General features: G+C 28.3%; 2 protein-coding genes across 2 annotated transcripts in view; both read right to left on the reverse strand.

The window, feature by feature from the left end:
• The window catches only part of LOC111641688 (FERM, ARHGEF and pleckstrin domain-containing protein 1-like), a 154751-nt gene that overhangs the window by 120251 nt on the left and 9228 nt on the right, over positions 1-25272 (reverse strand). The window contains exons 3-7 of the mRNA XM_023387893.1: positions 15149-15347; positions 14245-14743; positions 13274-13371; positions 6849-6972; positions 6248-6335 (exon numbers count right to left, since the gene is read on the reverse strand). Of these exons, the coding sequence (XP_023243661.1) occupies positions 6248-6335; positions 6849-6972; positions 13274-13371; positions 14245-14743; positions 15149-15347 (1008 nt within the window). The remainder of the gene's footprint in view (positions 1-6247; positions 6336-6848; positions 6973-13273; positions 13372-14244; positions 14744-15148; positions 15348-25272) is intronic.
• Positions 13910-15844, reverse strand: LOC111641687 (putative uncharacterized protein FLJ37770). The gene has a single exon (XM_023387892.1). The coding sequence runs from the start codon at positions 14712-14714 to the stop codon at positions 14163-14165; it is 552 nt and encodes a 183-aa protein (XP_023243660.1). The 5' UTR covers positions 14715-15844; the 3' UTR covers positions 13910-14162.

Here is a 25272-nt window from a genome sequence, read left to right on the forward strand (position 1 = left end):
AGTAAGTTTTAATATATATATATAATATATTATAATAATATATATATATGTTGTTAAAATGTTATTAGATATTAAAAAAAAATAATAAATTTTCCTCTAACTTATTTCAAATAAATTTATCACTAATAAAATTAATTACAGATTTTATTTTTGACATTTAAATTCTTGCAATATACTATTTTCTGACCAAAGCAAGATTTTTCATTTGAATAATATAGGCCATATGGAAATCATAATATAAAATGGAAATTATAAACAACTATCAATAGTCACCATAAATATATTAGAAAAAATTGCTATTTCATAAAAATACATGTTAGTTTAATTATTAACTAATAATTTTTATTAGCATAATGGCATATTTATTTTTAAAATTATTCCACAAAACCTGTTAGTAAAATAATTCATTTATTACTATGTTTAAACCAGTTATTTAATTTTGTGCAAATGAATATTAGATATTTGCATATTTTATCTACTGTATATCACACACAATGTCTTAGAAAAATATACTTTGACTGAAACTATTAGTATTAAAAATAACTATATAATATATAAAGTCAAATTTAATATAATGGACTTATCCAGGAAACACAGAAAATTTGATATATAGAAAATTCATTAAATAGAAAATGTACAATAGCAAAAACAAAACACAATATAGTATAATAAAGTTTTATTCTTCATGACAATATCCTTGTACTCATATTTGAGGCAGAGTATCAGTATAGTTAGTGTCACCTCTTCTATATGGCTTACAGAATTGTGTTCATTCTCAAAATCTGTTTGATCAATTTTGATTAAACTTTGCCATTTTCCATTAACTATGATGAGGAATCCAAAAACATAGTAAAAAATGGGGGACCTTATATCTCGAAAACATGGCTTTATTTTCAAGATATAAGGTCATTTTATGAGTGTGTGTGATAAAGCAATATCGCACAAATTGTGTGACTTTGTCGTGCAATGTTCCATGGTTGCTAGCATGCCTTCTATTAGCTTTGCTATAAAATCAAGTTTATTCTCAAAATTTAATGGGCCAATTTTGATAAAACTTTGCGATTTTCCATCAATTGCAATGAGGAGTCTGAAAATGTAATGATGGTCCATTTAAAGGTAAAAAAATAAGAGTCCATGACTTTGTTTTCCATATATAGAGGTAGTAAAGTGGAAATGTCTGTGCTCACTGATGCAACTGAGTGCACCTAATGGAATTTAGTCTTAGAAATCAAAAATAAAAGCAGCATTGCATGCACCTAACGAAAAATATACACAAAAAACATTCAATGACAACTGCTTTATTCTTAGATTGCTTCTCTATGTCGGCAAGTGCAACGTTACCTGTCCACATCTGCCTGACATTTAGGAGCATCTTTTCCATAAACTATAAGCATTTTTTACTGTTTGTATAACATTATATAACTTTACAAAACTTAAAAAGCATACATAATATTGTGAGATCAAGGAGACTGAAACAGTCTATTCCATCTCACAGGGATGGCCATTATAGTTAAGAAGATCCTGTAAAAATCTTGTCAGTCTTGACACCACTTAGTCTAGTTTGCAGACTAAGACACAAAGTAAAGTAGAATTTGTATCACTGGAATATAGGAAAGTTGCTTTAAACATTAACAACATTAGTTACATGGATTACATGATTTACATGAATTTCATGGTAATGTGGATTGATGATGGAGTTAGGCATTAAATCAATTATTCAAATTAGGATTTTTCTATATATTTATTAAGACAAACTATAATTAAAATATATACATAAAAGTGTACCTTAAACATAATAAGAACAAGCAAGTAATATTACTATAAAATACAGAGAGAATCGAATCTAACCTCTAAATCTAACCTGACTTGAGAGAAAGTTTACATGACATAATTATATTACCTATGTTTCCATAGTAGTCATGGAGAGTTGAGTAGTCCCTGGAAACAACTGGAGGTTGAGAACTAGCAGAGGGATGGCTAGTCTTGGGTGCTCGACAAAAGCACCAAAATGAAAGCATTGGCTAAACAATCTAATCTAATATACTTCTAGAAGCAAAGACTCGCTCGGGGTCTGGGTGGCGTAACTGGCAAGCGCACCGCACGACAAGCGAAGGTTGCGGGTTCAAGCCATCCCGGGCCAGTTCTTTTATTCCAGAAGGTTCTAAAATTTATTTAATAATTTATTTATTTAATTTTAATTATTAATTTACTTAAGAGATGGCACCTAATGCCTACCTCTAATGTCAAATTACTTTATTCCAATCATTTAATTAGCCATATTATAGCCCGATATTTAGGCGATCATTTGGTAATTTATTGGCTAAACATTTAACATCCAGGATAAACATCAGACAAGAGCAAGTTGACATGTGACCGTTCATCTTTTATACTAACCTTTATTCAATAGAATCATTGCAATATCACACATTACTTCCAGCATAAGAAAGAAATCAGGTGGTCTTGTGGATAAAGAGTGAGACATTGCACTCAAACTATCAGTTTAAGAGGAACTAAACTGTTTTTCTCCGTGAGTCAGAGGAAGTGCTTCCTTTCACAAAGACAGATAATTTTTCTATCAAGTTTAATTTGATATAATTTTAAAACATTATTTTAACAAACTCGTTAAAAATATCTCCAGATTCTCACAATATGCTTGATATATATTTTATCTGCAGACATTTTGATTTGATTTTATGTAAACAAAATGTGAAGTAAAATTTTAAAATAAGCTTATAAACAAAAAATACAATATCATATTAGCAGTAATGTATTAAATTTCACAACTATCATAATTAAACTACATATCTATATCGGAAATCACCCTCAGCATGAAAATAGCAAATTCACCAACACCCTATTTGCTGTGAAAAACATATCTATGTTAAGTAAAGACAGCTGTTAAAGCTGAGTTAATTAACACTTCTGCCCTGTATATAAAGAGATTGCTGCAATTAATTTTGTGCATTAATCAAATCCCACGTTAAGTAAGGGATACCCATATTTTAAATTAAATAAATTAAAAATATGAGTAAAAATTGCAGCTGAGAATTGTGATGTCACAATCCTTTTTCTCTTATTATAAAATAGCTTCATTTTGGGAAATATAACCTTAATGTTACTTACAAAAAAAAAAAACTGAAATTTTTGTTTTGTTATTTTAAGTAAAAATGCTCATATTTATTTTGTACAGCACATTTACAAGTTAAAAAGTTTGGTTTTATTTTCATAACAGAAAAATTGCTTTACTGGAGAATAAAACTTAAAAATAAATCAATTCAAATCCTTTCAGACTTGGAATTCTGTTACAATATGTCACCATTATTGTTTTGAACATATCAAAGTTTTCTGTGATATGTTTAAAATGTTTTAAACAAAAATTTTTTTATACATTTATACTTATTTTTTAAATTTTGACATGATTTTCTATATTACATTCAAACTATTAAATCTAATATTTTGTTCAAAAATATGTTACTTTTAATGTGATCTGATTATGAGATGAAAATCTGATCCCAAAAAATGTTTTTATTTCAGTAAATTATTGAAGATTAGTTCCCCCCTATAATTTTTAGCATTGTACAAAGGTTGCCCTACATAAAGTTTTACAACCTAATATAAATTAAACCATCCTTTTCTTCATTTTTTATGGTTTTAAAGAAGCTTCATAATAATGATAAAATTATGCCACTTCTCTCCACCTTCCATAGGAAAACATGAGCTGACTTTGAAAATTCAAATAGAACTCTAGAAAGTGTATATTTTTTTAATTATATAGAGAAAGACAAGAAATTTTCACCTAAACTATTTATAATTTTTAATAGATGTATGTTATAAGAAATTATTATTATATATTAGAATATATTATCATCTATCTATTAACATACATCTATTAAAAATTATAAATAGTTGAAACTTTAAGTTTATTCAAATTGTTCTCATCCTATTGTGCAACCAACTACAGTGTAAAAGATATACTACTAAATTTTAAAAGAGAAATTTGGTTTCAGAAACAGTGGTCTACCACATTTTGCTAGAGATACACATATGCTATTAAACCAGGAATTCAGTGGCAGATGAATAGATTCTGAAAGACTTTTTTGATGGCTCCCTTATTCACTTGATTTCAAATATTCTATGGGGATACATCAAGGAAAGAGTGTTCCTATTACCAGTAGGTGGTAAGAACATCATTTTAAAAATCTAGATTTACTGAATGAATGAAACATTTTTAGAGAATCTTCTATTTTCTTGATAATTCAATTTTTCTCATAACTTTAGATTTAAATTTTGATAATGATATTTGACAACAGTTAATAAGTTAAATAATCAAAGATCTCTATCAAAGCAGGCAAAATTGTTCAATTGACTCAAAAAGCAAAAGTTTAATTTGAAATCTAACTTATCTAACAAAATAAGCACCTTAGACATCAAATAAAGCAATGGTCAAATATCATATTAATGTTTTTAATCAATTTAACTAATCATTTTCAGGTGAAATTGAGGCATATATTACATTAGAACAAAATGATGAGGAAGAATGCATCTTTCAAAACATTCCAAAATTTCAAAAAAACAAGAACTAAACATTCTCCAACATCTAACAGAATAATAAACGTTTTCAGTTTTAAGAACATAAACTTAAATTACAGATCAAGTAACTATAATGAATCATTTTTAACAAGATTGAAATTAAAACTAATCGTCGTTAATGATTGTAATGTCCATTCAAGAGTTCTTTCACTACCCCGCTTTATATAATGCCCGCTAAGCATTAGAAATGTCCTTATTTTATCCTTAATTTTTTGAATTCTGAAATGTTTATAAAGATATGTTATTCCTCAAACATTCCATCTACACTTTGTTCTAATGTAATATACGATTTAATTTCACCTAAAGATAATCAGTTAAGTTGATCAATGTTAGCGTGATTAAGCAATTGCATTGCTAGAAGTGTAAAGTATTGTTTTATTTTATAGCAAAAGTTTTCCACTTGGATAAGATATGAATATGATGTCTAACTTTTCAATTATTTTGTTACTAGCAGAGTCCTCAAAACATTGTGGTAAAATACCTTTATTGTAAAATAAAAAAAAAAAAACAGAAAAATATCTTAAGATACTAGATTTCTAGTTATGTTTTACTGAAAAGTTTAATAAGATTGAGTGACTTCCAGAATAAAAATTTTAAAGTTGAACATGTGTAAAGAGATACTTAGGGATGTATTATATCTACAAATTTCATTAGAAGTCTGGCCTATTCAGTTTTGTCATTTGTCTATATTTAGTGCTAAATAAAAGCAAACCAATTTGTTTAGAGTTGCCAGAGAGAAGAAACTGGAAATCAAAAAAAATTTTTGGTCAGAAATATAGATATTGATAAAATCAAAATTAAATTCAAAAATTAAAGTTTTATAAACTTTATAACAAAATATTAAAACTATTTTATAATAATAATTTATTTAATTTTAATAAAAGTAGTAAAATTTTCAGTGAAGATTAAAATTTATTACATACATAGAACAATGTCAGGCTTATTCCTAATATATTAAATAAGTGCAATTTAATATTGCAATTAATTAATTTAATAATCTCCCAAAATATCAGACATAAAGATCAATTCATTTTGGGATATTGAAAGGTGCAGGAGAAAATTTGAAAGTACAGAATTACCAATATTTAGACAAGAGACTGAAAGTTGTTAGATCAATGAGATTTCTTCTTTTGGCAGAAGAAAATGTCAAACATTCCATTGTGGATTTTCATTATTCTCCCTATTCTTGAGCAGCAAAAAGTAAATTAATGAATTTTATTAAATAAGTCATGTTTTCCTTCTCTTAAAGTAAAAAATGATTAATGGTAAACACAGCGGATATTATATTTACATTACTTTTTTTACTTTTGAATGTTTGAAAGTTGACTAGACATATTTTTTATTAAAAAGTTAAAGCATAATAATATCAAGATCAAATCAATATTGTAAAAGCATTATAATATAGGATTTCTAGTTATCTTTTTTACCAAATCTTTAATAGAAAACTTTTCACTCCAGGAAAGGTTTCATGAAGTTAATCATGAAAAATGATTCAAAAGCAAGTATATTTTTATAAATCTTGTTAATGAAATAAGATAATTAATAAATATCATATTTTAAGTAAAATTTGTAGATAGATGCNATAAATAATTCATAATTAAAATTTTTACTTCATAAACATTATTTCCATCTTTCAAATTCAAAACTAAAGATTTACCTTAGCTGAAGTCATTTTTATGCCATAGAGTTCACATCTACGAGCAGTTTCTAACAGATTCAAATCTGCTTCAGCAGGAGACTGTCCACTGAAATAATGTAAACACACATAAATTTTATTATTATTATGATAGTAAAAAATAATCAATTTTTCTACTGGAATATACCAGAATTCTTTTCCAAAATAATAATTTTTCAAGCAGCATATTACCTTGCATTGCAACTACTTATTAAGATTCAAATATTTTAAAAAAGTCATTTAAGTACTATATATGATACTAATAAATTGTAACTTTATAACTGAATACTAAACAAATAATGTAACATCATTTAATCTGGTAATGCCTTATCAACATAAACATTTTTGGTTATTCATATAGCCATTTTTAGGTACAGATAAGAAATTTGTAAATCGAATAAATTTTAAAACAAAAAATAGAACATAATAAATAAAATTATTACACAATTATATAAAATTGAATAAAAGTAAAAAAATAATAAATGATAAAACAAATCTTAATTTATAAAAACATACACTGTAAATAAAAACAATAGAAATACTATAAAATAGGTAAAGTTTGTCAGCTCTACATATTGCTTACACGTGTTTCTTATGATTTTCCATAATTTTCTTTTGAAATTCAGCATCCTGATGGGGAACAAACTTGAAGGAAGACAAATAAGTGTGATCAGGATAATCTTCAGATACATAATCACCACACTCTGCTATAAAAGTATAATTTTATTTATGAATAAAATAAGTACTTAAAAATAGAGAATAATTTGAATTACAAAACTATGTAAATTATTACGTTGTGAGTATATATCTACTTTCGAAAAAATTACCTTTTAATTTATAATTCATAGAACATTTTAAATATTTTATACAATAAAATTTTAATACCAGTTAAGTATAGTTAAANAAAAATGGGGGACCTTATATCTCGAAAACATGGCTTTATTTTCAAGATATAAGGTCATTTTATGAGTGTGTGTGATAAAGCAATATCGCACAAATTGTGTGACTTTGTCGTGCAATGTTCCATGGTTGCTAGCATGCCTTCTATTAGCTTTGCTATAAAATCAAGTTTATTCTCAAAATTTAATGGGCCAATTTTGATAAAACTTTGCGATTTTCCATCAATTGCAATGAGGAGTCTGAAAATGTAATGATGGTCCATTTAAAGGTAAAAAAATAAGAGTCCATGACTTTGTTTTCCATATATAGAGGTAGTAAAGTGGAAATGTCTGTGCTCACTGATGCAACTGAGTGCACCTAATGGAATTTAGTCTTAGAAATCAAAAATAAAAGCAGCATTGCATGCACCTAACGAAAAATATACACAAAAAACATTCAATGACAACTGCTTTATTCTTAGATTGCTTCTCTATGTCGGCAAGTGCAACGTTACCTGTCCACATCTGCCTGACATTTAGGAGCATCTTTTCCATAAACTATAAGCATTTTTTACTGTTTGTATAACATTATATAACTTTACAAAACTTAAAAAGCATACATAATATTGTGAGATCAAGGAGACTGAAACAGTCTATTCCATCTCACAGGGATGGCCATTATAGTTAAGAAGATCCTGTAAAAATCTTGTCAGTCTTGACACCACTTAGTCTAGTTTGCAGACTAAGACACAAAGTAAAGTAGAATTTGTATCACTGGAATATAGGAAAGTTGCTTTAAACATTAACAACATTAGTTACATGGATTACATGATTTACATGAATTTCATGGTAATGTGGATTGATGATGGAGTTAGGCATTAAATCAATTATTCAAATTAGGATTTTTCTATATATTTATTAAGACAAACTATAATTAAAATATATACATAAAAGTGTACCTTAAACATAATAAGAACAAGCAAGTAATATTACTATAAAATACAGAGAGAATCGAATCTAACCTCTAAATCTAACCTGACTTGAGAGAAAGTTTACATGACATAATTATATTACCTATGTTTCCATAGTAGTCATGGAGAGTTGAGTAGTCCCTGGAAACAACTGGAGGTTGAGAACTAGCAGAGGGATGGCTAGTCTTGGGTGCTCGACAAAAGCACCAAAATGAAAGCATTGGCTAAACAATCTAATCTAATATACTTCTAGAAGCAAAGACTCGCTCGGGGTCTGGGTGGCGTAACTGGCAAGCGCACCGCACGACAAGCGAAGGTTGCGGGTTCAAGCCATCCCGGGCCAGTTCTTTTATTCCAGAAGGTTCTAAAATTTATTTAATAATTTATTTATTTAATTTTAATTATTAATTTACTTAAGAGATGGCACCTAATGCCTACCTCTAATGTCAAATTACTTTATTCCAATCATTTAATTAGCCATATTATAGCCCGATATTTAGGCGATCATTTGGTAATTTATTGGCTAAACATTTAACATCCAGGATAAACATCAGACAAGAGCAAGTTGACATGTGACCGTTCATCTTTTATACTAACCTTTATTCAATAGAATCATTGCAATATCACACATTACTTCCAGCATAAGAAAGAAATCAGGTGGTCTTGTGGATAAAGAGTGAGACATTGCACTCAAACTATCAGTTTAAGAGGAACTAAACTGTTTTTCTCCGTGAGTCAGAGGAAGTGCTTCCTTTCACAAAGACAGATAATTTTTCTATCAAGTTTAATTTGATATAATTTTAAAACATTATTTTAACAAACTCGTTAAAAATATCTCCAGATTCTCACAATATGCTTGATATATATTTTATCTGCAGACATTTTGATTTGATTTTATGTAAACAAAATGTGAAGTAAAATTTTAAAATAAGCTTATAAACAAAAAATACAATATCATATTAGCAGTAATGTATTAAATTTCACAACTATCATAATTAAACTACATATCTATATCGGAAATCACCCTCAGCATGAAAATAGCAAATTCACCAACACCCTATTTGCTGTGAAAAACATATCTATGTTAAGTAAAGACAGCTGTTAAAGCTGAGTTAATTAACACTTCTGCCCTGTATATAAAGAGATTGCTGCAATTAATTTTGTGCATTAATCAAATCCCACGTTAAGTAAGGGATACCCATATTTTAAATTAAATAAATTAAAAATATGAGTAAAAATTGCAGCTGAGAATTGTGATGTCACAATCCTTTTTCTCTTATTATAAAATAGCTTCATTTTGGGAAATATAACCTTAATGTTACTTACAAAAAAAAAAAACTGAAATTTTTGTTTTGTTATTTTAAGTAAAAATGCTCATATTTATTTTGTACAGCACATTTACAAGTTAAAAAGTTTGGTTTTATTTTCATAACAGAAAAATTGCTTTACTGGAGAATAAAACTTAAAAATAAATCAATTCAAATCCTTTCAGACTTGGAATTCTGTTACAATATGTCACCATTATTGTTTTGAACATATCAAAGTTTTCTGTGATATGTTTAAAATGTTTTAAACAAAAATTTTTTTATACATTTATACTTATTTTTTAAATTTTGACATGATTTTCTATATTACATTCAAACTATTAAATCTAATATTTTGTTCAAAAATATGTTACTTTTAATGTGATCTGATTATGAGATGAAAATCTGATCCCAAAAAATGTTTTTATTTCAGTAAATTATTGAAGATTAGTTCCCCCCTATAATTTTTAGCATTGTACAAAGGTTGCCCTACATAAAGTTTTACAACCTAATATAAATTAAACCATCCTTTTCTTCATTTTTTATGGTTTTAAAGAAGCTTCATAATAATGATAAAATTATGCCACTTCTCTCCACCTTCCATAGGAAAACATGAGCTGACTTTGAAAATTCAAATAGAACTCTAGAAAGTGTATATTTTTTTAATTATATAGAGAAAGACAAGAAATTTTCACCTAAACTATTTATAATTTTTAATAGATGTATGTTATAAGAAATTATTATTATATATTAGAATATATTATCATCTATCTATTAACATACATCTATTAAAAATTATAAATAGTTGAAACTTTAAGTTTATTCAAATTGTTCTCATCCTATTGTGCAACCAACTACAGTGTAAAAGATATACTACTAAATTTTAAAAGAGAAATTTGGTTTCAGAAACAGTGGTCTACCACATTTTGCTAGAGATACACATATGCTATTAAACCAGGAATTCAGTGGCAGATGAATAGATTCTGAAAGACTTTTTTGATGGCTCCCTTATTCACTTGATTTCAAATATTCTATGGGGATACATCAAGGAAAGAGTGTTCCTATTACCAGTAGGTGGTAAGAACATCATTTTAAAAATCTAGATTTACTGAATGAATGAAACATTTTTAGAGAATCTTCTATTTTCTTGATAATTCAATTTTTCTCATAACTTTAGATTTAAATTTTGATAATGATATTTGACAACAGTTAATAAGTTAAATAATCAAAGATCTCTATCAAAGCAGGCAAAATTGTTCAATTGACTCAAAAAGCAAAAGTTTAATTTGAAATCTAACTTATCTAACAAAATAAGCACCTTAGACATCAAATAAAGCAATGGTCAAATATCATATTAATGTTTTTAATCAATTTAACTAATCATTTTCAGGTGAAATTGAGGCATATATTACATTAGAACAAAATGATGAGGAAGAATGCATCTTTCAAAACATTCCAAAATTTCAAAAAAACAAGAACTAAACATTCTCCAACATCTAACAGAATAATAAACGTTTTCAGTTTTAAGAACATAAACTTAAATTACAGATCAAGTAACTATAATGAATCATTTTTAACAAGATTGAAATTAAAACTAATCGTCGTTAATGATTGTAATGTCCATTCAAGAGTTCTTTCACTACCCCGCTTTATATAATGCCCGCTAAGCATTAGAAATGTCCTTATTTTATCCTTAATTTTTTGAATTCTGAAATGTTTATAAAGATATGTTATTCCTCAAACATTCCATCTACACTTTGTTCTAATGTAATATACGATTTAATTTCACCTAAAGATAATCAGTTAAGTTGATCAATGTTAGCGTGATTAAGCAATTGCATTGCTAGAAGTGTAAAGTATTGTTTTATTTTATAGCAAAAGTTTTCCACTTGGATAAGATATGAATATGATGTCTAACTTTTCAATTATTTTGTTACTAGCAGAGTCCTCAAAACATTGTGGTAAAATACCTTTATTGTAAAATAAAAAAAAAAAAACAGAAAAATATCTTAAGATACTAGATTTCTAGTTATGTTTTACTGAAAAGTTTAATAAGATTGAGTGACTTCCAGAATAAAAATTTTAAAGTTGAACATGTGTAAAGAGATACTTAGGGATGTATTATATCTACAAATTTCATTAGAAGTCTGGCCTATTCAGTTTTGTCATTTGTCTATATTTAGTGCTAAATAAAAGCAAACCAATTTGTTTAGAGTTGCCAGAGAGAAGAAACTGGAAATCAAAAAAAATTTTTGGTCAGAAATATAGATATTGATAAAATCAAAATTAAATTCAAAAATTAAAGTTTTATAAACTTTATAACAAAATATTAAAACTATTTTATAATAATAATTTATTTAATTTTAATAAAAGTAGTAAAATTTTCAGTGAAAATTAAAATTTATTACATACATAGAACAATGTCAGGCTTATTCCTAATATATTAAATAAGTGCAATTTAATATTGCAATTAATTAATTTAATAATCTCCCAAAATATCAGACATAAAGATCAATTCATTTTGGGATATTGAAAGGTGCAGGAGAAAATTTGAAAGTACAGAATTACCAATATTTAGACAAGAGACTGAAAGTTGTTAGATCAATGAGATTTCTTCTTTTGGCAGAAGAAAATGTCAAACATTCCATTGTGGATTTTCATTATTCTCCCTATTCTTGAGCAGCAAAAAGTAAATTAATGAATTTTATTAAATAAGTCATGTTTTCCTTCTCTTAAAGTAAAAAATGATTAATGGTAAACACAGCGGATATTATATTTACATTACTTTTTTTACTTTTGAATGTTTGAAAGTTGACTAGACATATTTTTTATTAAAAAGTTAAAGCATAATAATATCAAGATCAAATCAATATTGTAAAAGCATTATAATATAGGATTTCTAGTTATCTTTTTTACCAAATCTTTAATAGAAAACTTTTCACTCCAGGAAAGGTTTCATGAAGTTAATCATGAAAAATGATTCAAAAGCAAGTATATTTTTATAAATCTTGTTAATGAAATAAGATAATTAATAAATATCATATTTTAAGTAAAATTTGTAGATAGATGCTATAATAATTCCAGATTAAAACTTCATATCATCTAAAAGCAATCTAAAAATCTATCTCATTCATTCAGCTCAAAATAAATTAAATATTTAAAAATAAATAACTATGTTTTATTTAATATTTTAATTACATTTGCTTTTGAAACAGCTTAAGTTTAGTAACATAATTTTACACATTCAAGGAAGCTGAATTGGTTCTAGCATATAGTAAGAATTGATCATAATTAATTTGTAAGTTTCTTAGTTATAATGATCTTAAACTATTTACATAAGAATTAACTTATGTAAATAGTTTAAGACCATTATAACTAAGAAACTTACAATTTTTTAAAAAAATAAATAGCATAGTTAAAATTAAAGTTCCACTAATACACTTTTAAAAGTTGTTTAAAGAATTTTTTAATTTTTATTTTACTCAGAATACTATATTTCTATATGTACAATATTTAAAGGAATTGAAACTATAATTATTGTTCCAGCAAAGACTATTTCTCCTTTCTTTCATTTGTGATGGTCAAAAAAAATTTTCATTTGTCTTCTAGTGCAAACTGGTTTACTCACCAGGCAACCCCTCTGGTGATATATCTGGCTAAATGTTATAGTCATTTGTACTGTACTGTACATACATATTGAATATTTAGAATATATTCCACGAAAATCATATAAAAAAGAAACTAAAATTAAAGTTAACACTAAATTGTATAAATATTACTTACAAATTAATTATTAGTTTTTGAGTGATACATTATTAAAATTAATTTCATCAAAAAACCATATATAAAATTCACCTTGAACAATATAGGAAGCCATGAGAGCAGCTGTGTTATCATTACATTGAAGAATACCTTGAGCAAGATCTTTCTTTAACTGAAGTGTAAATAGATACCTATTTAATACAAAATGCTTAAATTATTTTCTATAAAATTATGTATTCTAAAACATTTTTCTAAATTTAAATTTAAATTACTAAATTTTCATCAGATTTTTTCAAATAATAATTCAGCAGCTGTTTTATAAAAATATAAAAATTTTAATTTAGCAGTTAATTTTACAAAATATTATATTCATTAAATCAAAGAAAAAAATTAAAATATCTAAGAAATAATTAATAACCAAAATGGTGATATTAAACTAGAAAAATTATATTTTATTTTATAAAATTGTTATTTATAATTTTATAAATTATATTTTAAATTGTATTTTTTTTATTCAATATTACTGTTAACTGAACCATTCAGTTATCTGCAAATTACTAAATGTATAATTTTTCATTTCAAATTGCATTATCATCATCAAATCACTTCCCTTGCAAATTTTCAAACTCTCAAAGTCANTGCGTCCTTTCAACTTCATTTTCATTTTTGGAAATAAAGAAAAGTCACATGGTGCTAAATCGGGGGAATACAGCGAATGATTCAACACACAGACTTGATTTCGTGCCAAAAATTGATGAACAATCAATGATGTGTGACTTGGTGCATTATCGTGTAACAAACACCAGTCATCAGAATTGCGATATTCTGGTCGAATTCAACGAATTCTTCCCATTAATCATTGTAAAACTCCCAAGTAGAAAGCAGCAGTAACTGTCTGACCCTGTGGGACGAACTCACGGTGGATGATGCCTTTGCTATCAAAGAAAATAATGAACATCGTCATGATTTTTGATGGAACTTTTCATGTTTTCTTGGCTTGAGGTGATGATTTTGACTTCCATTTGGCACTTTCACGTTTTGTTTGTGGGTCATATTGAAAACACCAGGTCTCGTCACCAGTAACAATTGATTTGAGGAAGGTTGAGCTGTTATTTGCTGCTCGTACAATCTCTCTGGAATGTTCCAGTCTCATCAATTTTTGGTCTTGGGTTAGTGTGTGCGGAACAAATTTAGCACAGACCTTTGTTTTGCCAAAATCTTCTTTAATAATTTCTCGTATTGTCTCTTTGTTAATGTTTAATGCCTGTTCCATCATTCTCAGTGTTGCATTGCAATCGTTGGATACAAATTCTTGCAATTTTTGAATTGAATCTGCTGTTTGAACTGTTATTGGCCTTCCCACACATTTGTCATCCTCCAGTGATTGTCTGCCTTCCAAAAATCGCTTGTGCCACTCAAAAGTCTTTGACCGTGATAAACACACACTTCCATACATTTTCTGCATCATTTTGAACGTTTCTGTGGCACTTGTGCCAAGTTTAGTGTAAAATTTAATAACAGCACGTTGTTCCATTATTGTTTGCCAACATGTAACAAAATAAACTGATAAACAAAATATCAAAAACAATGATAAATGTCAACCGATTTAAATAAAAGTTTTAGGTTAGTAGCGACATCTGTTCAAACTTCATATGATATAAAATTTAAACAGATGTTGCTACTGGTTGCTGAGATATAGCTTCAGTCCCGGAATTTAATTGCCGCACTGTGTACAATCTAAATGTCTTATCACAAACATTACATTTATGAAATGACACAGAAAATAATACAGGCTATAACATTTATTTAAAAAGTTCAAACAAAAGATTATGATAAAAACAAGGAATAAACTGCAAACATTCTTAACAAATATCTCAGACATCTCTTCCTGTAAATTGGAGAATTAATTTAACATTGTTAGTGTCAAGGAGGCCTATCTTGTAGTAACAAGATAGGTCAAGTTTTCACATGTCGAAGCACATGGTCTAGAAAGTGATGGTTGGCGAGTCATCCTGGACAAGTTGAGACAGGATATCAACTGAAGCGGACCTGATACAAAGCTCAGCTCAGCTCCTGATTGGTCAGCCAACGGATTCAAAACTTGGATATAAGGTGATGTTGGATCGAGGAAAGGGTGCTTAGCCTGAGATTTGGATTGAGAAGAGGTCTAGACTAAGACATCATAATTAGTAGCAATCTAGATATATTGCTGTGTATCTCTGTAAATAGTGTAAATAAATAGTCTTAATTTGTGTTCAAAGAGTCATAAGGTGTCTTTTTGACTGAATAAAAACTGGAGGTCACAACTGAAACATGATTTGAACTTTACTTGAACTTTACTGTTAGTGATGTCAAAAAAGTATGTTTAGGTTTTCTACTACAGGTGGTATTGCAATATGACATGCTGTTAAGATGATCCTTCCAGTATGAGCTATATTCAACACAGACATTCCATTTCTTGGCACTTGAAAAGCTTTTCAAAACATCTACATATCATTCTAATGTTCTAACCAACTGTATTTAAAATTTTAACTTAAAACTATTCCTATATATTGATTTGCTATGTAAATATATTTCTTGCATAAACATCAGTCAAAAAATAAACAGATACATATGTTCTATGAAGTTTGAGTTATAAGAAACATTTTACAAGAAAAACATTAAGCAGAAGACATTAAGTGGAAGATGCCTATAATTTTAAGGAAGTTACACAAATATTTATTTATATTATTTTAAATTTCACACGAAACTCAATTATTTTAGACTTAATATAACTAATAAAATTATATATTCAATAGGATATTTCTTNATTTTTTTTATTCAATATTACTGTTAACTGAACCATTCAGTTATCTGCAAATTACTAAATGTATAATTTTTCATTTCAAATTGCATTATCATCATCAAATCACTTCCCTTGCAAATTTTCAAACTCTCAAAGTCATGTGTAAACTGCACTACTATATATAATTCTTACTGTTTATGATATTTCAGTTCAGCATCACATTAAATCTTATGTAAATTTCAAAGTTTGACTGTATTTATTATGATTGTATTTATTATAAAATAGAATTAGCATTTATCAATTATTCAAATTAAAAAATTTAATCTAAATTTTCAAATTGTTTTCAATAGAAACATATCATGATGGTGATGTTACAAAAACTTATAAATTTACATAATCTAAATGAAGTTGTATATAATGAAATATTCATTAAGCATTTTTAAAAATATTTTATAATTTATCATTTTTATTTATATAATTAGGTAAGACAAAAAATTGAGACTATTTTTAAAGTATAATATTTTAAAAGAAATTTTATTTACAATAGTATAGAATTAAAGAACCATGGTTGGCAATGTGCCATAAGTTTGTTTTGATAGACTCAACTCCTTTGGACAGCCTTCATGTCAACTTTGTAAAGTGAAAGTCAAATTCTTCAGATCAGTTGTGTAGTATTTTTTGTCTGCCAACCTTTCTTGTATACTATTTATAAAAAATTCCAAAGAAATCCTCAATTGGCTGGCATTGTAACAGATTTGATGGATACTTTGGGTACAAAAGAAATGTTTTTGGCTTTGAGGAACTCCATGATTGAATTTGTATAGTAAGATGAAGCTTTGTCATGTCAGGTCAAAAGATGAAATCATCATCTTGATGCTTGTTAAGAAATGGGATTAGAATTTTCTTTCATTTTGATAAGTGTCAGAATCAATTGTAAGGAATTCCTTCTTAAAAAACAGGCTTTGAAACACCTGCTAAAATGACAATGTACAGCATGTGTTTTTCTTCATATTTCTTCTTAAATTTTTATTTCACTTCAGGAGGTGCTTGATTTTCATTGCTCGAATAGTAAATTTTATTTTCTAGCATCTGCATGCCAGAGAGGAAAAAGTACTTCTTTCTCATCATCTAAAATTTCTTATGAACCATCTGCATTGCATTCAGATTTCAGTAATTTTTTAACCAGTATACTCTGGGATCCTCTTCTTCCTACTTTTCTTTATGCTCATCTTCTTAAGTGTCTTACCTATGTATGTTTGATGACAATTGAACTTTTTAGCATTCTCCACCTGACTAGTTAGCCAGGTGATGCAGTTACATCTTTGTTGTCAAATATGTGTCACAATACTCTCCAGTTTTTAGCATTCAAAACAATCAGCTTTCTTCCACTTCCTAGCCTTCTTTTACATGTTCTAGCTATTTCATACTTCTTAAAAATATTATACACAGCTGATTCACTATAGCTTTCAGCTAAAACATGCTCCACCACCAATTTTTTTTTTTTAAGTGGTTTACTTTATTTTCATACATTTGTACAATGTGCTCTCTTAATATGTTCTCTTTTAAAGCCATTTTTCTGAACTGACTAATGAATGTTCAAAACCTTCACATGCTGTAACTGAGCATGTGTAATGATGTAATTTTGGTGTAATGACTTTAAAATTATCTTTTTGTGTTCAAAAGTTATGACGCTTTAACTCTTTAAATACAAAATCAGCAAAAATCAACTTTATCTGTTAAAAACAAATCAGCTGATTGAAAAGTTGTTAGACTAGTTTTGCTATACATGTTCCCTCATAGCCTGAAAGGTAAAAACAATTTAGTCATTACGACAGAGATGGAGTGAGTTTTCAGAGCTTAAAGAGTTAAGTCTAATTTTCAAGTTCTTCATGGTGACACCAATGTAATCCTTGTCTATCCCCACTGCATATTTTCATATAGTACCCTGTACACACTGATCATTTCTTCTGTATCTAATCTATTGTGACAATGCTGAAGGGCCTCCCTATACTTCGGCACCACGTGACCGAAGGTTCGACATCGCATCGGTGAAGATTGCAATGACAAGTTTCATCAGGACTGACACCACTGTGTCTTCATGGACAGACACAGAAACCATTGTGTTCTCGTGCGAATGATTGCATATGTGAGCGAACGGATTTGGGATGGAGAGACAGCGCACCGGAAGTGACTTACTCAGAGATGGGTTAACGTAACAACTATTTAATGAGTAATTATAAGCCATACAACATTTCGATTTTAAATATGCTAGCTTTTAGATACATTTCTATGATTGATAGATATTAAATAAATATATCGGATATTAACGTTTTTGCGATTCCCGAGAGAGAGTTTACAGAAGTTGTGCATGGCGATAAATACCTTGTAGGAAATCTGGATCTGCTGCAAGTCAGTCAGACACAAAAGAAGACAGTTCTTAGTTAACTAAATATTAGGTGAGGAGGTATCCAAAGGCTGGGATATATCCAAAGGAGAGAAGGTTATCTGAATATTTTAGCACAGGAAAAACTTGAGTGGTTCGATTGAGGAACTGGTGATGACTCCCTTACTTTGTTGTTCTGTTCTAATGTTGTAATATTGAAATCAAGATTTTAGGTCAAAAGGTGATGAGAAAGCATCGTTGTCAGGCCCGAGAATTTAACAGATGTTTTTCTCCCAGGTATGAAAGTTGACAGTTATTTATCAAGTTTATAGTTATGATGTGACGTTATGAACAAATGATGTAAACACACGGAAAGTCTGGATTCGAATCCTCACACTATCCCTTTATCGTTTCTTAAAATTCGATACATAGTTGCGGCTATTTTTACAACCATATTAAATCCTTTACATTCTGTGATTTCTTTCATGATATTAGTTATACTTCTGTTAAAAGTGTATTTCATGATTCCACTAGGTTTGACATTTTTTTTTGTCCTAGGTTTGTTATCTTCAAACCTTCTAATCAGACCTTCTATTGTGCTAGTTCAATATTCTAGTGTTGTGGCCATTTGTTTAATTCTGTTCAGCTCCTTCATTCTATCTATTACATTATCACAATATAAAAAAGTTCTGATGAGTACCTGGAATGCCACTAATTTGTATTGATAAGAATCATTTGAATTGGAAGGGATGTACAGTAGGCTGTGTGTTGGCTTGATGTACACACTTGTATGTATGTATTCTTCCATTTTTAAATTCTATGTTTATGTCCAAAAAAATATAGTTGTAGTAAGTTTTTTGTTCTATTTTCAATTTCAGCCCATCTTATCAATAAATTCAATGATGCTTTTGTTATTCTTCCAAATTATGCATACATCATCCATATACTTTTTAAAATACATAATATTTGCTTTGAAGCCATTCATAATACTTTTTCCAGTTTTTGTAACACTAATTCACATAACATTCCTGGTATAAGGCTCCCCAGGGAAACTCCTCTCTTTTGCCTATATATTTGGTTATTAAAGTCTAAAAAATGATTTGTATCATACTAATCTTGCTAATTCTATCATGCCATTGGTGTAATTAACTAACTCCAGGATTTGCATGAGCATAAATTCCATTAATGCTGCAAAACATGATTCTACTTTTATTGAAGGGTACAAGTTCTCATAGTCCATTACTGTCCCTATTTCCTCATCCATTAACATGAGGTCTTGTAATTCTTTCACCACTTTTGTTGAGTCCTGTGCAACCAATATACTGTTCTCAAGATTGGTGGTAATGTATTTTTGCAATCGCTTCTCAAGAATATATGTTGGTCCTCTACATTTTTCCAATACTGGTCTTATTTCTTTACTGTGCTTATGTGTTTTTGCAAACGCAAATAATCTTGTCATCCCTAGTCTTATGTTCTGACATATTTTAAGAAAACTTAATACATTGGCTAGCTTGCTTTTTCTAATTTTTTAACTCTATTGATGTGTTCAATAATTTTTATATCAATCCCTTTGCATTCTGTTCATTTGATATAATCCTCCAAACTTTTACTGTAAGTTTCCCTTTTCATAATAACCAAATGCTTGCTTTTGTCTGATCTTGTTAAGCCTAAGCCTTTCTTTCTCAACCATTCTCACATTTGTTTTATATCTTTGTTGCTAATACTTTCTTTTGTCTTTTTTGTTTGGTCTTGTGTTATATAACTGCTTTCCATACCACCAAGTCCTGAAATTCCTCTCTCCAGTTCTAGAATTGAGGTTTGCCTTGACCCCTGCATTAGCCAAAACAAAGTTTGGACCTTTTTTCAGTACCTCCCTAACTTTTTCCGGAACTTCAACTTGGTCCCGTAAGATAAATAGTAAACTATTCTTCTTCCTTTTTTCCAGTATTTGCTTATTCATGATCCATTTCATTTTCTTGATATGTCTTTTCTTAAAACCTGTATGTACTGTATCCGTAAGCTTAACCACTTTTTCTTTAATTTCCTTTAACTGTTCAGGGTCTTCCCTATATATCATATTCTCTAAATTTATAATATTGTTCAAGACAACAATATGATATTTTTAGTAAATATAAAATAACATTGTACAAGTAAGTAATGTAAGTAAATAAAAAAAAAAAATAAATTACAATGATTATTTATTATTTGACATTAAAAACAAAATTTTCTATACACTCTCACAAACTTTCATATTTTCAACAAAATGAAACCTATTTTGAAGGATCAAGGATTTAAATCAGCAAAAGTATTGCAACAATTGTACTCAAAGAGATAATGCAGAATGAGCTGTAAGACTGTTTTAATAAGAGGCATAAACATTGGCAGAAGTGTGTAGTTGCAGAAAGTGTGCTCATTTGAAATAAACTTCTGTAAATACTTGTACTGTTATTGTAATAAAAGTTATATTAAAAGGTTCAGTTTATTTTGTCTTGACTACATATTACTTAACATCAACTGATAGTATTATGTTTCTGTATATGTTTTAGTATATTTTGAAGTAGTGTTTTTTGTCTATACAGTCGACCCCCCTATAAGATCATTGATTTTTCCGTTTTATCTGAATTACATGTTGTACGAGTCACTTAGATTTTACAAATACGTGTGCCGGNACAGATTTCTGAATTATTTGAAATGTGTTTAATTATTACTTTAATCACCGTAATATATACTTTAATTATTGCATTTAAGTATTATAATAAAATTAAGTAGTAAAAATTCTGGGTCTATCAAGCTATGGTTTTTTAGTAGTTATTACAATCATGATTTAAAATATCACTTTTCTTGGTGTTATATTTTAAAATATCGCACAGTAAATAAAAATATATTACTAATAATCGATATAGTTTATTACTCAATGTACTTCATGATATTTGTAACGTTTTTGTTGATATTATATAAAAAGTTAAATAAATTTGAAGAAAAAAATAAAAACATCTGTTCTTATAAAATTTAAAATTGCTTATGAGATCTTATAAATAAAATATATCTTAAAACATACCGAACAATACTACTTATAACATTGCCGAAATAACTAAGTGAATATAATATATAATTTTTAAAATTTTGGTTTTTTATTAACAATTACATTTTGTTTATTAATTTGTTTGTACTAATATTATGTATTTTGTATTAATTTTGTATTAATGTTTGTACTAAAATATGGTGTTGCCTGTAATTCCAGAAAATTAGTAATTATATAAAAATCCAATCGCTAATATTGGAATAAATTCATGACGTTATCTAAGTTACAATGATGCAAACGTAATTGCCGAGTTTCGTAAAAGTTTGCTCAGAGATCAGTTAAAATGTATTAAAAATGTGTACAAATGTATTATTAAGTGTTAAAATTGCATAGGTTGAACTTTAATAAATACGACTTTTATAAAATGACATTTTAATAAAATTAAAATTATTTGCACAATCACTGATAAGATATAGAGAAGACTTCTCAACAGAGCTGCAAAAGCAACAAAAGACTGAAGGAAAGAGTTTTAGTTAGCACAAATTTTTATGAGTGACCAAAACCAGTCATGATGACAACCAAACAGCAAACAATTCTTGCCAAAAAGCAAAAATATCCACAGTTCACACAGAAGACACATTAGACAAAAATGCCTTACTCTGCTTTATCTATTCTTTTATACTCTTTTTAGACTAGACTGCTTTAATACAGTTACCATTGAAGTACAGTACATTAAGGCATACTGAGTGATAGGACTGGTGATATAGGAAACTTTTATAATATAGGATGTTCAAAGCTCTCTTTAGAGAGAACTATTGGGCAAATCTTAACCAAATTTCGTATACATACTATTTTGAGTATGTGATTTCAATTTTTGGGAAAAATTTTACTTCAAAATTCACCCACCTAAGTAAAAATTTAGCTCTGCAGACACCTTAATGTGCATATTATATATGTTTTCTAATGAATTTCAGGAGTTAAGAAACAAAATGCAATAATTTTATTTCAATTACAGATGTGGAATTGACAATTATAAAGATATTGCTCTATGTGCATTTCATCTCCATGCTCTAAAAACTGCATTTGCTGCACAATGCACTCAACAGCATGGAGTTATTGTATATGTGAATTTTTCTAAAAGAAAAAATAATAATAATAAGAACCAATGATACAGAATTCTGTGAAACCACACCATACCATTACGTGGTAATGGTATGTGGATGGTGAGTGTAATGAAGTTTGTTGGTGAACATATGAATTTTTTTCAACCAAATATGGTGGTTGTGAATGTTCATACCACCATGCAAATGAAAACAAGTCTCATTGCTTCACAGAATTTGCCAGGCCATGCATTATCAATTACTATCCAACCTATGAATGTTGGATAGTGGCAAATGCTTTCCACTTATTGAAATATGCAACTGGTTCAGACACCATTATTTTCTAACAATTATCACATCCACATAAACCAAAAATACTAGCCAATCAACAACTTTATTTTACCCAGATGCAGTGGTGATATTCAGTGGTGATATTCAGTTAACATTTTCAAAGTTTTCCGAACCCGTTGTTAAACACACATAACATTTCTCAGTGGTTTTGTTCGCACAGGTTCGGCCGAACCCGTTGTTAACATTTTCAAAGTTTTCCGAACCCGTTGTTAAACACACATAACATTTCTCAGTGGTTTTGTTTCTTTTAAAAAATATATTAAAATATACGTATTATACTCTGTAACACTACTAAACTAGAGCCTTATACCCTGTTCGCCTAGTGCAACCTCCATCGACCGTTTCAATCTCGACTAAAACGAGGTTCAATCGCGATCGACTCGAGAGAGTTCTCGAAACTAGATCCAGTCATAAGAGAGATCCCACAATCCCACGCGCGCGAGAAAATACAAGATGGCTGCGGAGCACGTGTCGGGCTATCAACAGCGAAATAAGAAAGATATTGTATTTCGAGAGACGATGACATCTGTCTATTATTATAATAATACCTAACGATAAAATAAATGATTTAGAAAAGTTTTTCTTGTTTAACTGCTTTCCCTATGACTTTTTCTGATTAAAAAAAGCCAATTTTTATGTTTATAAAATATTTTGAATGAAAAATATTAAAATATGTACAAAATAAACCATTTTGAACACTCTTTTTTATTATTTATCAAAAAAAATATAGTTCTGGCATAAACAATGTTAAATTTTAACTGACTTAATTTTGCGAACACATCCTTTTTATTTATATGGGTATCTTAAGGTCTGTTTTTGCGCTAATGTTGCTAATGCATCATTTGAGCGAAAAAAAAATTGTTAAGGAAAAATTTTCTGTTAGAGAACCCTTTGTTAAATATTTCGAATATCACCACTGCCCAGATGCATTTTGGAAATTATAATATTTCCCTCTTCAGTGGACTTTCTTTCATACAAGCTAAATAAGGCACAGTTTTTCAATACTCTCACACAATTTTTCAATATTCCAACCGATTTTTACTAATTTCCATAAAAAAATAATTTTTTCCTGTGTTTTTTTTCCTTAACCATACATATTATCTACAGTCCTTGCTGTCATTACCTTCATTCATTATTTTTTACCTCATTCACCAACATTCCTACTGCAACCCAACTTATTGTCATCAGAAACTAATTATTGACCATGAGCTATCTCATATAACTAAAGTGCAAGATTTTTTCAATGAACATTCCACACTATTGTGTAACGTATGTCTAATTGGCATGATACTACACATACATTACTATTGGCATGATACTACACATACATTACTATTGTCATGAGAATTTTTCTATTCCATGTTTCCCTACTACAGTAGCAATGTCGTCTGTTTTCAGTTGTCCAAGGTTGTGATTCTCTTCTGGTTTCATAATGAAAGTTCCAGTTACTTCAAAATACAGAAATCATTTTCCTAAAATTGCAAATAGTCAGAGAACTTTGTAAATCTTTTCAACCCTACTAGCCACAATATTGTTTGCTTATAACCATTTTGTGGATGTACATAATGCCTTCCAGAAAGAAGCCACCAGACAAGGAAAGTAAATATTGAAGATTTCAAAAGTGGACTTCCATCTATAGAACTTCTTATGCATTTTATCAAGACCTTCAATGATGCTTTCTAGGTCTGGGATATAGTGATTTGGCTCATACATTGGTGGTGAAACATAGGAGGGCTCAAACATGATAACCTGGAGTTTTGGTGAAGGAATGATATCTCAGATAATAAGGCCAAAAACGATGCTATGTATCTTCATGAGAAAGTTGTAAGTGACTGATGGCTGAAAACATTTGTTCCATTAATAAACATTCCATTTTTACTGAATTTAAAATTTATTGGTATTAAGTTTGGCTAAAATGTTAGCTAAGTTTCAATTAAAGTGTCTATTTGAGTTATTTAGGTGTGTACTGATTTATATAAGATTACTAAGAGTTAAAAAAAATAGAACAGTTGATAAAAAATTTACAAAGTGGCACTGTCAATGTTTTTAATTTACAAACAAATTTTTCAAATAAAATTTGAATATTGACAAAATTGTTTATAAAGCATTGAGTGTTTTAAAATTTATTTAAATTTTTATTTTCAAGATTTGGATTGTGCTAAATATAAATGAATAAGAGACCCATTTACATTTAAAGCAGGGGTGTCCAACCTTTTTGTTTCTCTGGGCCGCACTGGAAGAAGTCAAGGAGTTTTGGGCCACAAGTATATATAATATATAGGCCTACTTGTAGCCCAATATACAAGTATATTTAAGGATTAACATGTCTAGATTATAATAATAAGTATTAAAACTTTATCAATAAAAAGGATATTTTAAAAATTACTTCTACAGACACTTTCAATTTTTACTTAGAAATAGATAAATTCATTTATTATAAAAGAGACAAAC

Source organism: Centruroides sculpturatus, unplaced genomic scaffold, assembly GCF_000671375.1.
Source record: "Centruroides sculpturatus isolate CEXI.00-Female unplaced genomic scaffold, Cexi_2.0 scaffold1588, whole genome shotgun sequence".
Classification (NCBI taxonomy): domain Eukaryota; kingdom Metazoa; phylum Arthropoda; class Arachnida; order Scorpiones; family Buthidae; genus Centruroides; species Centruroides sculpturatus.